The 15,577-nt window shown below is 40.2% G+C and overlaps 1 protein-coding gene across 1 annotated transcript in view; it reads right to left on the reverse strand.

Annotated features, from left to right (window-relative positions):
* Nucleotides 1-1,089: 1,089 nt before the first annotated feature.
* Nucleotides 1,090-15,577, reverse strand: part of dhrsx (dehydrogenase/reductase (SDR family) X-linked) — a 68,444-nt gene continuing 53,956 nt past the window's right edge. Inside the window, exon 7 of the mRNA XM_077246830.1 lies at nt 1,090-2,291. Coding sequence (XP_077102945.1) covers nt 2,109-2,291 — 183 coding nt within the window. The 3' untranslated portion in view covers nt 1,090-2,108. The remainder of the gene's footprint in view (nt 2,292-15,577) is intronic.

Here is a 15,577-nt window from a genome sequence, read left to right on the forward strand (position 1 = left end):
TTATTCACGTAGATCGTATGTCTTCTGCTCTGTGTCCTTGAAATGGCAATTTACCGGCTCTGCCCAATTTTTAAAACCCACACGATATAAATTGGATTTTACATCTCACTTTTTCGTTTACACTTCATCATTAGCAGAACATTAGGCAGGGTAAAAAAAAAAAAACAGCTACTGCAACAGGGAAATCAGTGTTTTTATTTAGACAAGAGCCTTAGAAGAGAACATCATTCACTCTGTTTGAGCCTCCTGGAAAGATAATGCTCAACTCTTTTCTCCATCTTTATCCCTCTCTTTCACACACACATGACAGAAACATTGGGCTCATTCACAGTGCATGTGGCTGAGGAGCTAAGTACGCAAAATCCTCTTTACACATTTTGTACTGAGACTGTTTCTCGATTTGTTTATCGTCAACCATTTGGTGCCTCCAAATATTATTAATTTATTTCTCAGTGACACAACGATATAATTAATCTATTGGTTCATTATTATCAGTGCATGGAAGTTAATTACACTTCCTATAATGCTAAATACATTATAATACAGCACTTCCATTAGTGCATAATTACAGTACCATGAGCAAAACTACGCGATGATAAAAGCAAATTCTCAAAAGCAATTGTCTCTCATTGACCAAAAGCTTCATATCCTGTTCATTGCACAATAAAGAAAAGGAACAGAATTAGTTGGGAGATGCTGAAATGTCTGGATGGGAATGCATTTGGTCAACTGCATGACACACCACATAAAACACACAAATGACAGGCACATTTTGACACCAGTACATTTAAATTAGAATTTAACAGGTCAAAGTAGCACTTTATCCAAAGCAGCCAAAGTCGAGACAACACCTCAGAGTTGTTACAGACACCAACAGGTAGAAAGTAACTCATTTTACAGTACTTTTATATATTGATATTTATGAAGCAACATCTCTTATCTGAAAAATGACCATAATGTCAAGACTCAATCAGTTGTTTTGCAATTACACACTGACCTTGGATAAATATATTTTAAATAATAATAATAGCTGGAATATATATATATATATATATATATATATATATATATATATATATATATATATATAACATCTAAAAAAAAGTGCACATATTTGAAATGTTCATGTTTCAATGTCTGATCAGAAGCAAGATTAAAATGAAAAGAAAAAAAATAACACCACAACCACATAATTACACATTGGAATCACAAATTCTAAGCACGTCACAGTCACGAACAGAACAGTTGGGCAAAATATTTCCCTTGGGGAGAAACAAGGTGGATGAAGGTGAGGCACCTGACATGAGGGCAGCCGTCTCTTTTGTGGAAGATTTGAAACACAGCATTGCAAATTGCACAGTGGAGGAATGAAAAATGAAGGGCTTAGCCAGACAAATGTTTTTCCCCTTTAGCCTTTCTACAGTTTGTGTTTAGAGAATTAGATGTGGTAGGCAGAGGGAGGAATGACACTGCCTGATGGATGGAATAACCCAATGTAGGAGCCATTGCAGATATACAACTATACTAACAAAGAAAGACGTAAAATCCCAGCGCGGTAACGAAGAGAATAAACAGAGATAGGCTGGACTAGCCCCGTTTAGAGAGCTTGAGATTTCACATATAATCATGTTATCCTTCGATTGTCTTTATTCTGTAGACGGATTCCAAAGGAAAATCATTGGAACAGCCATTGTGACGGTCCTGATTCATTTAGCACTCAAAAAGGCTTAGCCGAGCACAAGATAGTAGATTATTAGTCAAAATCATTGTTTTATTTACTTAGTTCAGGAAAACCAAAGTGTTTAGAAAGTTCCCAAGTGAGAAGAAGTGGAGGAAGAGAGAGGTTTTAGGTTGGAAAACAGTGCACTTGTTAGTATTGGTCATGTATTGTTGAGGTAAAGTCTTCAAGACCTTAGAGGATGGCTTGTGTGCACACTAAATGGTAACGAAATGGTTTAAAGACCAAGGGACGGTTTCAGAGAATGACAAATTGGAAAATAATTATACTAAACTTACTTAAGGCAAGAGGTTTAATTTTTTCCAGGTGGTTGTTTTATGAAGTTGAGAGCCAAGGTCTCTGTGATCAGGAGCTCAGTGCTGATGTTATCTCAGGCCTTTTGGAGACCCACTAGAGCACAGCTTTCTTTCCACAATTTGGTTTGCAGCCGTTTATCATAAGACAGCGCTGAAGACTCCGTCTTACGACCGTTGTACAGATACAGTCCTCCAATCCCCTCGAGCTCAGAAGCAGCTGCAGCGTAGATAGCTGTGGATGCTCCTTCTGCAGGCGTCTGTGGATGGACAGGAATCAGAGATGAAGTCACACACAGCTGTGAGCACGTTAAGAATATTTCAACAGCGATGGATTTGAAATATCGAAGAAGGACAGAAAAGACGATCCCGATACCTGGAACAAAAATCCTAATTTTGCATTCCTGCTAGTCTCTTGACTTCACTCATCCTTGTATGTGACAGCCATCGCAACATTCCTTGTGTGTGTTTGCAGTTGTTATAGCGTTCTTTTATTTGTTCTGTAGTGTTCTTCTCGGCACTTGAAATCTTACCCTAGCACTTGACATATATACTTAGCTGCAAGCTCTGGTAACTATGTGCACTTTCTTGTAAGTTGCAGTTGCTTTGGTAAATTTACTGGCTGAAAACAAATACTGTATATTGTACCTGTATCATTTGGTAACTTTAAAACTTTAGAACAAGGATTCATTTGTTATCACTAGTCATTGCATTAGGTATCATGAGTGAATTATTTTTTTTTTTTCTCAGCATTTATTAAGTCAGGTAAATCCTGCTTCTGGGGGGCCAATGTCCTGTAGAGTTTAGCTCCAACCTCCATAAACACTTGCCTGGAAGTTTCTTGCAGTTCTGAAGTTCTTGATTAGCTGGTTCAGGCGTGTTTAATTAGGATTGGGGATAAACTGCAGGATAGTGATTGGAGACCTCTAATTAAGGTTAATATTAATTTATAAATATACTATTGTTGATTGTTTTTAATATTTTCATTTTGAATATTTTTTAATATACTGTATATATTATACATTTGTACATAATACATTCACTTTTAAAAGATGCCATATTATGCCCTTTTACAAAGTCTTGATTGTTTTTTGGGTCTACTAGAATAGATTTTCATGCTTGAATGTTCAAAAAACATTTTTTTTTTTTTTTTTTACATATTTTACATTGTGGCAGCAACTCTCTTGACAGTCTGTCAGTAACACTCTGTGTATGCAACCAGGCTTTGCCCCACTTTTTTTTGGCTTATGCCTTGGGCAGAAATGATTTAAATGAGGAATACTGTGACATCTATATTCCTAAAAGAAAACTCAAGACTATAATCGAGGCATTTCAGGGAATTCAGAAACAGTGCTTACTGGTATGAAGAATAACTTCAATAGTACAATTAATTAATAAAAAATAATCTATTAAAAAAAAAAAATGTCATGCCTCCTGACCTGGTCATAAATGCCCCACCAGTTTTTGCAAACCAGGGAATAAGAATGTGTCCCGTTCACACAAGACACCTTCAAAAACAGCAAGATGGAACAGACTTGAATGAAGCAGAGCAATACATGTTTTTAAAAGCTTAAAGGGATAGTTCACCCAAAAATTAGGGTGAGTAAATGATGACAGAATTTTTATGTCGTTCCAAACCTGCATGACTCTCCTTCTTAATAAAAGAAATAAGAGGATATTTTGAGAATTTTTTCAAATATCATCTTTTTTTTGTTCCACAGAAGATGCAGGTTTGAAACGATATGACAGTGAGTAACTAATGACAGAACATTGTTTTTTAGGTGAACTATCCCAAACCGTCTCAAAATCTTGTGCTCTTGATGCAAATTACTGCAAAGAAAGTCTGATATGACACAATGGCCAAATGTGTCCATTTAGTGCATGTTTAAATAAACCAACAATAATTATAAAACAATTGTAGATGCGTTGCAAGAACATGTTGAACATGTAAACTAACTTGAATGGAATATACTGACTTTTTGTAAAGTCTATTGAATGCATTACTTGCCTGCCACAACAATGTTAAATTATCTTTATTTTGTTGTCTTTTTTTGTTTCAAATATTCATATATTGTATTTATTGCAAGCTAGCTAATCATGTAATTCAATTTAAAATCATTTTGTTGTCAGTCCTAATCCATATACTTCCACATGTGACTCTTGCCTCATGTTTACACACGTGATGCTTTCCAACTGCCATGATTAATTATTCAAATTAGCCTTCTAATTGCAAATGTTATGGCTTCCTTCCACATCAGAAGATCTAAAAGTTTGGCTGCACAGTTGTTGAGATTGATATGCAGATGGTCAGTTGGACTATGACCTCCAGACGGATCAATTACACTGCACAGCCAATCTTCTCTAACACTGGTGCCAGATTCTGCACTTCAAACGCCTCTTTTTGAGGCCAGGTAATTGGGGCTGATCACTGTTTTTCTATTTTCTAGATCTCTTTCGTTTTTAGGGAATTTGGATTAAACTGCAGGAGCCACAAGGTTTCTCTATACTGAGCTGAATCAATACAGCACAAAGAGTGTGAGAAAAGCTTCTCTCTTAGAGCTGTTAGTATTGGAACATACGGGGACTGTGTGCTTAAGGGGAAATGGAGCAACAGCTGGCGCTTTAGAAAGACTCAACATTTTTATATACTGTTGTGGCGAACAGGACGGCCGAGGGACGTGAGAGAACGGCCCGAGGCCGGATGTGCGATTGCTAATGAGCAACACCTGTGAAGCACACCGGTCTCACATCTCTCACGGAGGAGCGGAAGCATAAAGGGGGAGCGACGACGTTGATGATCGAGAGAGGAACAGGCCTGTATTTTAGTTGTGTTTTGGTTTTTGTATTTGTGTTTTATTTTAGCCAGCAGTCGTCCGCGAGGGGCTGCTGGCCGCTATGTTTATTTTGGGTAAGCCAGCAGTTGTCCGCGAGGGGCTGCTGGCGGTATTTTAGTTTCTTTATTTTAAATAAAGATTATTTTGATTGTTCGCCGGTTCCCGCCTCCTTCTTCCCTGTACATTGCTACACTGGTGCCAAAACCCGGGAATAGGGAGGAACGCGCTGTCAGAGAGTCCTCGCCGCTGTGGGGAATCCGCGGTGCCATCGAGCATGGTGCGCGAGTCGCCGCCGCTCGCCGTGGGCCGGAGCCTGCTGCCATCCACCGAACGAGGGGAGGAGCAGGAAGCGGGGGAGGAGCGGCCATGGACGCTCGAGGCGGTGCGCTGGAGTGAGTTTCCGGTGGGACGGTCGAGCTCGCTGCCGGCCGCCTGGGTACTGGAGGGGCGGCTGCCATCCGGGAGGGAGAGGAGGAGTCGCCGCTCGCCGGGCGGCGGAGGAGCGTCGAGCCGTCCACCGAGGGCTACCCAGCGCCACCGCCAGGCACCGCGGAGGAGATCGCCCTGCTGGTGGGGGACCAGATGGCAGCGCGTTGTGGGAACCGGACCAATTTTTTTTTTCCTCTCTCCCCTCTCTCGATCTCTCGCTCCTGATGCTTCCGTCTCCGTTTCCCTCGGCTTGTCGGTCCATACCCCCTAGGGATCGCCGCCGCCGGGGGGAGTAGGCACAGGCTCGTGGGTACCTCCCGGCCTGTGAGGGGCGATCGGGGTATGTGGCGAACAGGGCGGCCGAGGGACGTGAGAGAACGGCGCGAGGCCGGTGGTGCGATTGCTAATGAGCAACACCTGTGAAGCACACCGGTCTCGCATATCTCACGGAGGAGTGGAAGCATAAAGGGGGAGCAACGACGTTGATGATCGAGAGAGGAACAGGCCTGTATTTTAGTTGTGTTTTGGTTTTTGTATTTGTTTTTTATTTTAGCCAGCAGTCGTCCGCGAGGGGCTGCTGGCCGTTATGTTTATTTTGGGTAAGCCAGCAGTCGTCCGCGAGGGGCTGCTGGCGGTATTTTAGTTTCTTTATTTTAAATAAAGATTATTTTGATTGTTCACCGGTTCCCGCCTCCTTCTTCCCTGAACATTGCTACAACTGTTTAAAAGGGATGGGCACAAAATGTACAGACCACAATGGTAGAAATATGTCAAACAGTATATATATATATATATATATATATATATATATAGATAGATATACTGTATATATTTGCTCACATTATTAAATAAATGCCAAAACACGTTGGCCACAATTATTGGCACCTCTAGAATTTTTTAAGGGTAAAATATCTCTGAAGTATATCCCCATTAAAATGTACCTTTTTTTAGCCAACCAGGGTGACTAGGAACATGAAATTGTCTAGCTATTACTTCTTGTTTCACAGGAGTATGAATATAAGGAAACACAAAGAACAAATTCCCTAAATCATCCATCACATTGAGTAAAACCAAAAAATATACTTCTGATGTGCATCAAAAGATTGTTGAGCATCACACAATAGAAAGTGGCTATAAGAAGATAGCTAAATAATTGAAAATCCCCATTTTGACCATCAAGGCAATAATTAAGAAGTTCCAATCAACTAAAGCTGTTACGAACCTGCAAGGAAGAGGATTTGTGTCTATAGTGTCTTAATGCACGGTGAGGAGGAAAGTTTGAGTGGCCAAAAACTCTCCAAGGATCACAGATGGAGAATTGCAGAGATTACTTGAGTCTTGGGGGTCAGAAAGTCTAAAAATATATATCAAACAACCCCTATATCACCACATGTTGTTTGAGAGGGTTTCAAGAAAAACCTCCTCGCTCCTCCAAAAATAGACTCCAGCATATTCAGTTGTCAGAGACGACTGGAACTTGGACTGAAACAAAAAAAGTTTTTTTGGGCAGCAAACCCACCAGATGTGTTTGGTGCAAACAGGAATAAAAAGTACCACATGCCTACGGTTAAATATACTGCTGGATCTTATATATTGTGGGCCTATTTTTTTGCTGGAGGTCCCGGACATCTTGTTCAGATACATGGTATTATGGATTCTAGCAAATACCAACATATAAAAAAAATCAAAACCTGACTGCCTCTGCTAGAAATCTTATAATGGGCCGTGGTTTGATCTTCCATCAGGACAACGGTCTAAAACAAACATCAAAATCAACACAAAAATGGGTGACTGAGCACAAAATGAAGCTTCTGCCATGACCGTCCCAGTCCCCTGACCTTACATTTACATTTATTCATTTTGCAGACACTTTCATCCAAAGCGACTTACAAATGAGAACAATAGAAGCAGTTAAACTAACAGTAGGATAACAATATGCAAGTGCTATGACCCTTCTCAGTTTAATCTAATGCAGTACATGTAATTTATATATATATATATATAAATATAATAGAAGAGAAGAGCAAGTGTAAGTATTACTGGATCAAGTGCTGCCGAAAAAGATGCATCTTCAGCTGTTTCTTGAAGAAGAAGAAGAAGAATAAGAAGAAGTTGTTTTATTTATATAGCAGCTCAAGGTCGCTATACATTGTAAATTACAATACATTTACACACCCACACACACATTACAGTCACATAGGACACATACAGTCACATTATACGAACTACATGTCAAATAGATATGTTTTTAACGGAGTCTTGAATGTAGCCACAGATGAGATATTTCGAAGTGTAAGGGGTAGTGAATTCCATGATTTTGGAGCATTAACACTAAATGACCTTCCACCTACTGTAGACAACCGGAAATGAGGGATGGACAATAAACCAAGTTTAGCTGATCTAAGGGACCGTGCAGGGCGGTAGGTGTAAAGTAGACCAGACAAATATGGGGGTGCAAGACCATTTAAACGGTCTTAGAAGCAATACCTTAAAGTGGATACGCGATGCCACGGGTAGCCAGTGAAGGTCATGAAGCAGAGGAGTAATGTGAGCAGAACGCCTGGTGGAGGTGAGAACTCTTGCTGCTGAGTTTTAAACATACTGTAATCCTGCAATAAGTTGTTTTGGGCAGACCAAGAAATAAAGCATTGCAATAATCCAGACGTGATGTGATTAGTGCATGAATTAAGGTTTCAGCGTCAGCCAAAGTGAGAGAAGATCGTAGACAAGCAATATAAGGAAGATGAAAGAAATAGTTTTTAACGAGAAGAAATATGAGAGCCAAAAGATTTTGTCGAGTTGAGTCGAATAAGACACCAAGGTTGTGAATCAATGGCGAAGGCTTAACATTAAATCCATCAACATCAAAGGACTGGTCTATCCTTTTGACTGAGGCAGTAGAGCCGATAACTAATATCTCAGCTTTTTTATCATTTAATTTGAGGAAATTAAGGGACATCCAATGCTTGATGTCCCTGATACATGCAGTGAGTGAGTCAGGCAGGGATGACCTATCAATGCTGGTGGTAAGATAAATTTGAATGTCATCAGCACAGCAATGGAATTGAAGTCCATGCCTGCGTATGATGTTACCAAGTGGATGTAAATAGATGATGAACGATAGTGGACAAAGAACTGAACCTTGAGGAACACCCTGTGTAAGTGAAGCAGTGGCAGAACTATGACCTTGTATGCTGATTTAATACTTTCTGTCGCTGATATAGGAAATGAACCAGGAAAGAGCGGAACCAGTGATGCCGATATCAAAAGGCAGAGAAATACGTAATTCGTGGCAGACTGTGTAAAAAGCAGCGCTCCAAAACAATTGTTCATGAAAATGGCTACAGACCCAGTAGCTCTGGTTGAGTTAGGCAGAGCATTCCACCAGCAGGGAACAGTCAAGGTAAAGATCAGAGAAAGAAATTTTGTGCCTCTTTGAGATGGCACCATAAGACAACGTTCGCTTGCAGAGCTCAAGTTTCTGGATGGCACACAAGTCTGAAGTAATGAGTTTAGGTAAAAGGGAGCAGCGCCAGTGATTGTTCTGTAGGCAAAAATCAGTGACTTGAATTTGATGAGAGCAGCAACTGGCAACCAGAGCAACTTTGTGAGGAGAGGAGTGACGTGTGCCCTCTTCGACTCGTTAAAGACCACTCTAGCTGCAGCATTCTGGATCAGTTGCAAGGGTTTGACAGTGCAGGCTGGAAGACCAGCCAGGAGAGCAACACAAAAGTCCAGTCTGGATAGAACAATTGCTTGGACAAGGAGTTGTGTAGTGCTCTGATTGGAAGGGACTGATCCTCCTAATGTTGTACAAGGCAAATCTGCAGGACCGGACAGTTCTAGTAATGTGCTCTGTGAAGTTCAAGTGATCATCAATTACAACTCCAAGGTTCCTGGCTGACCTTAATAAAGTAATGGATGACAAGCCAAGCTGAATGGTGAAGTTGTGATGAAGCTGCTAATTTGAAGGTTTAGTTGAAGGTGGTGGTCCTTCATCCAGACATTAATGTCTGTAAGGCAGGCTGAGATATGAACAGCTACCGTCGGATCATCAGGCTGGAATGAGAGGTAGAGTTGTGTGTCATCAGCGTAGCAGTGATCGGAAAAGCCATGCTTCTGAATCACAGATCCTAGTGATGTCATGTAGATGGAGAAGAGAAGTGGACCAAGCACTGAGCCCTGGGGCACCCCTGTAGCTAGATGTTGGGTCTTAGACACCTAACCCCTCGACAACACACTAAAGGACCTACCTGACAGGTAAGACTTGAACCATTGGAGTGCGGTTCCTGCTATGCCCTTCATCTTTAGGATTGACAGGAGGATCTAGTGGTTAACTGTGTCAAATGCAGCAGACAGACCCAGCAGGATGAGAACTGAGGATTTGGAAGCTGCTCTTGCCAGTGTCAGAGCTTTAATTACTGAGAGCAAGGCAGTCTCAGTTGAGTGTCCTCTTTTGAAACCAGACTGATTGATGTCCAGGAGGGTGTTCTGTGTAAGAAATGAGAGATCTGGTTGAAAACAACTCGTTCAAGTGTTTTCGCGACGAATGGAAGAAGGGATACCGGTCTGTAATTTTCCAGATGTGCTAGATTTAGAGTGGGTTTCTTAACCAGTGGGGTTACCCGAGCCTGCTTAAATGCTGTCGGTAAAATACCTGTGTAAAGAGAGGTGTTTTATGATGTGCTGTGGAATAGGATCAAGCGGACTGGTAGTAGGGCGATTGGAAAAGGAGGACCTGATGAGTGGAGTGAACAGAAGAGAAGAAGCACCAACATGAACTTGTGAATCTGAAGGATCTGGAAAGATTCTGTATGAAGGAATGGTCTCTGATCTCTTGTCAGGTGTTCTCCAAACTCATCAGGCATTATAGGAGAAAACTCAGAGCTGTTATCTTGGCAAAAAGAGATTGCAAAAAGTATTTAATAAAATATTGGTGGCCAGAAACACATTTTGGAGAAACACATTTATTTCATAATGTGATTTCCCCCGTACTTTCAATTATTTTACTTCAATGAAATGTTATATTTTTGCAATTTTTTTAAATGAAAGATAAAAAGGATAAACAATATATAGATATATGTGGCTATCATTATGTAGGACTTTATATTATTTACACATGTGAGTGATAGTAAACTGCGAAAAAAATAAAATAAAATAAATAAAATAAAATAAATAATAATAATAATATATATATATATAATTATGGTTGACAAGCTACATCGTAGGTGCCACATATAGAATTAATATAGAACTTAATCGACTATTTTAAAACCATTTAAAATCGCTCAACCAATTAGAATTTAGTGAAAGCAATGTTTCATAATAAAGCAAGAAGCTAGTTTGCAGAGATTTTCTAAAAGTTAGGGGCGTTGCTTGGTAAGAAGCTCAGCCAATTATATCCAAAGGCCAGAACTATTCGTTATATATGATTAATTTTACCTTTGGTACAAATATATGTACCTTATATTTGTAATAATAATTCACGTGATTATCTTAAAATAGACATTATCGCATGGCTATTTAATATGTAAAGCATTATTGTCTTGAATTTTCAGTGAAAATAATCAGCGTGAATGTAAAATATGTTTAAAATTATGCCTACTTCAGTTTTGAGAGAGCATTTGATTTACAGGAAAGATGTCAAGTCAAGTCAAGTCAAGTCATCCTCATTTATATACCGCTTTTAACAATGTATTAAAAATACTATTAATCACAGCAGCTAAAGAACTGAAATGACAGTCTTCATCTTCGTCGTCTTCTTGTCATATCTCCCTCTTTCATTGAACACAGACAGTTCCAAAATTAAACTTCAGAAATATTATTCACATTCAATTTTCAGACAGTGCACAGGAAGCACTCCTTTCCAGGGAAGAAAACCTATTTAAACAAATCATTATATTTATATAAAAAAAGAAGAAAAAAAATGTTATGCTCTTGGACAAACCTTCCTTATCAGTTTCTTTTTGCCAAGTACCGAAAAATGTTAGTCTCTACAGCGGGTGTGCTTTTCTATTTTTAAAGTCGCTGGCTGTCTAGTCACAACAACATTTCCCCTCAAGACATTCATAATTTGTCATCTTTTCTTTTAAACACATAAAACACACTGTCCTTGCTGAGCCCCATAATTTCTGGGTTTTCTACAGCGATTTCTGTGCCGCATACATAATGGACGCCGTGACCAGTGACTCAACCTGAAATAAATAACTAAGCCACCTGCAAAAGGATATTGGTGTGCTGATAACTATCACAATAAATCAATATCAACACACCTCACCTCAACAAGGGTACGAGATTCACGGATATTACATTTGTATTAAACAGATTACACATTGAATTAGCTTTTGTATAGTACAAATAATTACCCTTGAGAAAAGGGTGAAGGTCACTTGCCATTGTTGTGGTTTTCATTTGCTATCATTTTTATGTATGAACAACCAAAGAGAGTTGTTCATACATAAAAATGTATTTTATAATGTTCAGACAGAGTGTTCAACACAATCATATGCTGCTGTTTGCTATAGATGTTCGCTCATCTCTAATGCTCTTTTAGTACCACAAACTCAGGTGAATTTATGGGATGTAAAATAGCCTGAAAAAAAAATGGTAACAATTTTGATCATTTTGAGACAACACATCACTGAGCACAAACAGATGGGTATTTATTGTATAGGTGGCACATAATATATAGCATAACATGAATGCACATTAAAAATCTAGAAATACCTATACATATTTGTATATTTATATATTTATACAAATATGGTATACTCGATATTACTTTATTTTAATTATTTCACTCTTGCCACCTTTTTCTTCCACTTATCTGAAATTCAAGAGGTGTAACATTCTAAAAGAATCACGTCTGATTAACACACACACACACACACACACACACACACACACACACACACACACACACACACACACACACACACACACACACACACACACACACACACACCTTTGAAGCAAAGAGACTAGATAAATCCAATTATTGTTCACCCTGACATAGCAGCTCCAAACCTTTAGATTTCAAGACGTATTCCATAAGATTGGGTGAGACAGACAGACGTAAAAGAAGAAAAGAGAGAGTGAAAACAGTGTCTCCCAGGATACACCACACTGTCACAATACCTTATTGCAACATATTGGGACAGGTGGGTTTGTCATAAAGTGTTGTCATTCAACAGAGCACCTTTCACAACAGCCTTTGTCACTGACTCTAAAGTGTGTTACACACAGACAAGCTGTATCTAAAGGAGAATATTCATGAACTCATGAAACTGAATGCGTTTTAGATGCAAAAGCAGGCAATTTCATATTGGACCAATACGTAATAACAGTTATCATTTGAAATAATATAAGTTATTTAACAGTATCATATATAACAGTATCATTCAATATAGGATATTTATCAGCTGATATTTAATTGTGGTTGCTTGATTCTGCCTAATTTTAGATTTTAGATTACTTTTGCAATCACTTTGCACTTACATAATGAGAAAAATTAGGCAAAAATTAAAAGGGCTTTCGTATAATAGACCTCCCACCCAGGGTTATCATAGTTACTAAAATAAAATAAATAAATTTGTTACTTGAAATGAAACAAACGTAAACTTAAATAAAATAAATATATATAAAAAAATTCACTTGTTTTATTTCAGCTCACAGCATTTCTTATTTTCATGTAGTTTAATTTGATGTACTAAAATAATTAAAACTAGAGCTAAAATAAAAATTAATAAAAACTACATCAAGATGGATTTTTTTTTTTTTTACATTTTAACTCAAATGAAAATGGAACATATAAAAACAAAAACTAATTCAAAATATGAATAAAAACTACTCGGTTACTATCGTAACCTCAGTTCCCTGAGATAGGGAACGAGTATTGCGTAGCTATACACAGGGGGGAAACTCCTTTTCCTCGATTTACTGAAGCTTGTATGTAAAATGCTTTTCCAGCTGTAGAGCTAGCTCAATGAGTGTCTGGCTCGCTCATAGGCTGTGCTGCGGCAACTGCACATCCAATGGTGCAGGCGCCTATGGGGGCGCGGCCATAGCCTATAATATTCCCCCGAATTCGCCATTATAGCAGGTTTAATGACTGAAGCGACAACTCTCCAGGCTACTATAGTGCGGTCGGCTACGCAATACTCGTTTCCTATCTCAGGAAACTGAGGTTACGTAGTAACCAAATAGTTCCCTTTCCAACGGTCACTTCGTATTGCGTACCTATAGGCAGTGGGGACGCCATGCAAAACGCTGCACCGTAAGCAGCGGGTTGCCAGTGAAACTCAGGACCCCAGCATGAAGCCAGAAAACCAAGTATATATATATCAGCCCGGACACTGTCGGGACCAGAATAATATACACATGTGTTAGTAACAGACCAACATAATATACTAATAAAACCAGACACCGTCGAGATTATTAGTTTAAAGGGTAACTAAACCCTAAACCAACTTTTTTTAGTTAATGATCTGTAAGAATGGGGCTTTATTAGTACTGTTCATTGATTCGAGTAACTTTTTTGACATTTGTGTATAAAGTGTTTTAATTCTACAATATATGGTGTAAAAACGTCTGAGTGCTGCCCTCTTCAGGTTGAACGGTGGCTACTGCAGTTGAATTTTCCTATTGGATGTTTGGGGTGGTTGGTGACGTAAGGGGTTGTTGGTGAGGTAGGCCAGTTCCATACAGACAGAGGCGTCTCAGGTGCACGCCCCCCTCCGCTGGGCTCTGCCCACTTTTCCAGCATTTTTCAAATATTGCCAGTGGGTGGATTCAGGCTCTGACAAGGGGTTTAGTTACCCTTTAAGACAAAACAACCGGCCAAAGCGGGTTTTATATAAATGTGTTTGTGAATGTGCACAGTAAAATTTTTAGACAAGACCAGACACTGTCCGGCCTTAAAGGGGTGGTTGATTGTGATTTCACTTTTTTAAATTTAAATAGTGTGTAATGTTGCTGTTGGTGCATGAACAGTATCTGCAAAGTTGCTGCGCTGAAAGTTCAACGTAAGCAGAGATATCGTCTTTTAAAAATCAGGAAGTTTAATGCCTACAAAAACGACTCGAATGGGACTACAACGAGATACTTCCCGGGTTTTATACGTAACTAACCCATAAATTTACATCAACCCTCCCTCCGGAATTTGCAAAAAAGTGGGCATGGTCCGTGAGGAGGTCTTTCCTCATTGGAACAGGCCAGGGGATTGTGTCTGATAACTGAACCAGCTCCGGAAACCACGGTCTGGATTTCCAGAGAGAGAGGGGCCACCAGAAGGACTGGGCATCCGCTCTCCCTGACCCGTTTGATGACTTGTGGAATCATCGAGACGGGGGGAAAGGCGTAAAGGGGGTGGCTGGGCCAGAGATGGGCCAGCGCGTCCCTGCTCTTCGAGAAGAACACTTTGCAATGGGTGTTGGTCGAAAGGGTTAACTTCGGCCTCGCCGAACACACTCCATATCAGACTGACCGTCTGTGAGTTCAGGGACCACTCGCCTAGGGGAGTGTTGCCCCGTGAGAGCATATCCGCACCCAAATTCTGGACACCAGGGATATGCGCTGCTCCCAGAGAGCTCAGATTGGTCTGTGCCCATAAGAGGAGATCTCTCGCCATAGCATGCAGGTTGGCTGACCTGATGGCAACCTTTGCGATTTATGTAGGCCACTACTGACATGTTATCCGTGCAGACTAAGACGTGGTGACCTCTGAGGTTTGACAGAAATGCTTTAAGGGCCAAACCAACTGCTTTCATCTCCAGACAGTTGATGTTTAAGCTCTGCTCCGTGCTCGACCAGAGGCTGGAGGCAGGCTTGCCCTCGTGCAGCGCTCCCCAACCCAGGTTGGATGCGTCTGTGAAAACCACTTTCCTACTGGAAACTGTTCTCATGGTCACACCCTCGTGATACCAGTCCTGAGCCCGCCAGGGAATCAGGGTCCTTAAACAACTGTGATTCACCTTGACACGCAGGCTGCCCAACTGCCAAGCATGGATTGGCACACGGCGTTTCAGCCAGTGCTGCAGGGGGCGCATGCGCAGTAGACCGCCTCGATGACCGCCTTGAAGGGGGGGTGAAATGCTCAGTTTCACTCAATCTCATGTTAATCTTGAGTACCTATAGAGTAGTATTGCATCCTTCATATCTCCAAAAAGTCTTTAGTTTTATTATATTTATAAAAGAAAGATAGTCTGTACCGAGTCTTTCCGGAAAAACCCGAGCGGGCGGAGGCGTACCGTGTGGGCGGAGCTAAATAATCACGACACGAGCGC

This window comes from Siphateles boraxobius, unplaced genomic scaffold (genome assembly GCF_051911475.1).
Source record: "Siphateles boraxobius isolate OS27281-9 unplaced genomic scaffold, OSU_SipBor_1 29, whole genome shotgun sequence".
Taxonomy (NCBI): Eukaryota; Metazoa; Chordata; class Actinopteri; order Cypriniformes; family Leuciscidae; genus Siphateles; species Siphateles boraxobius.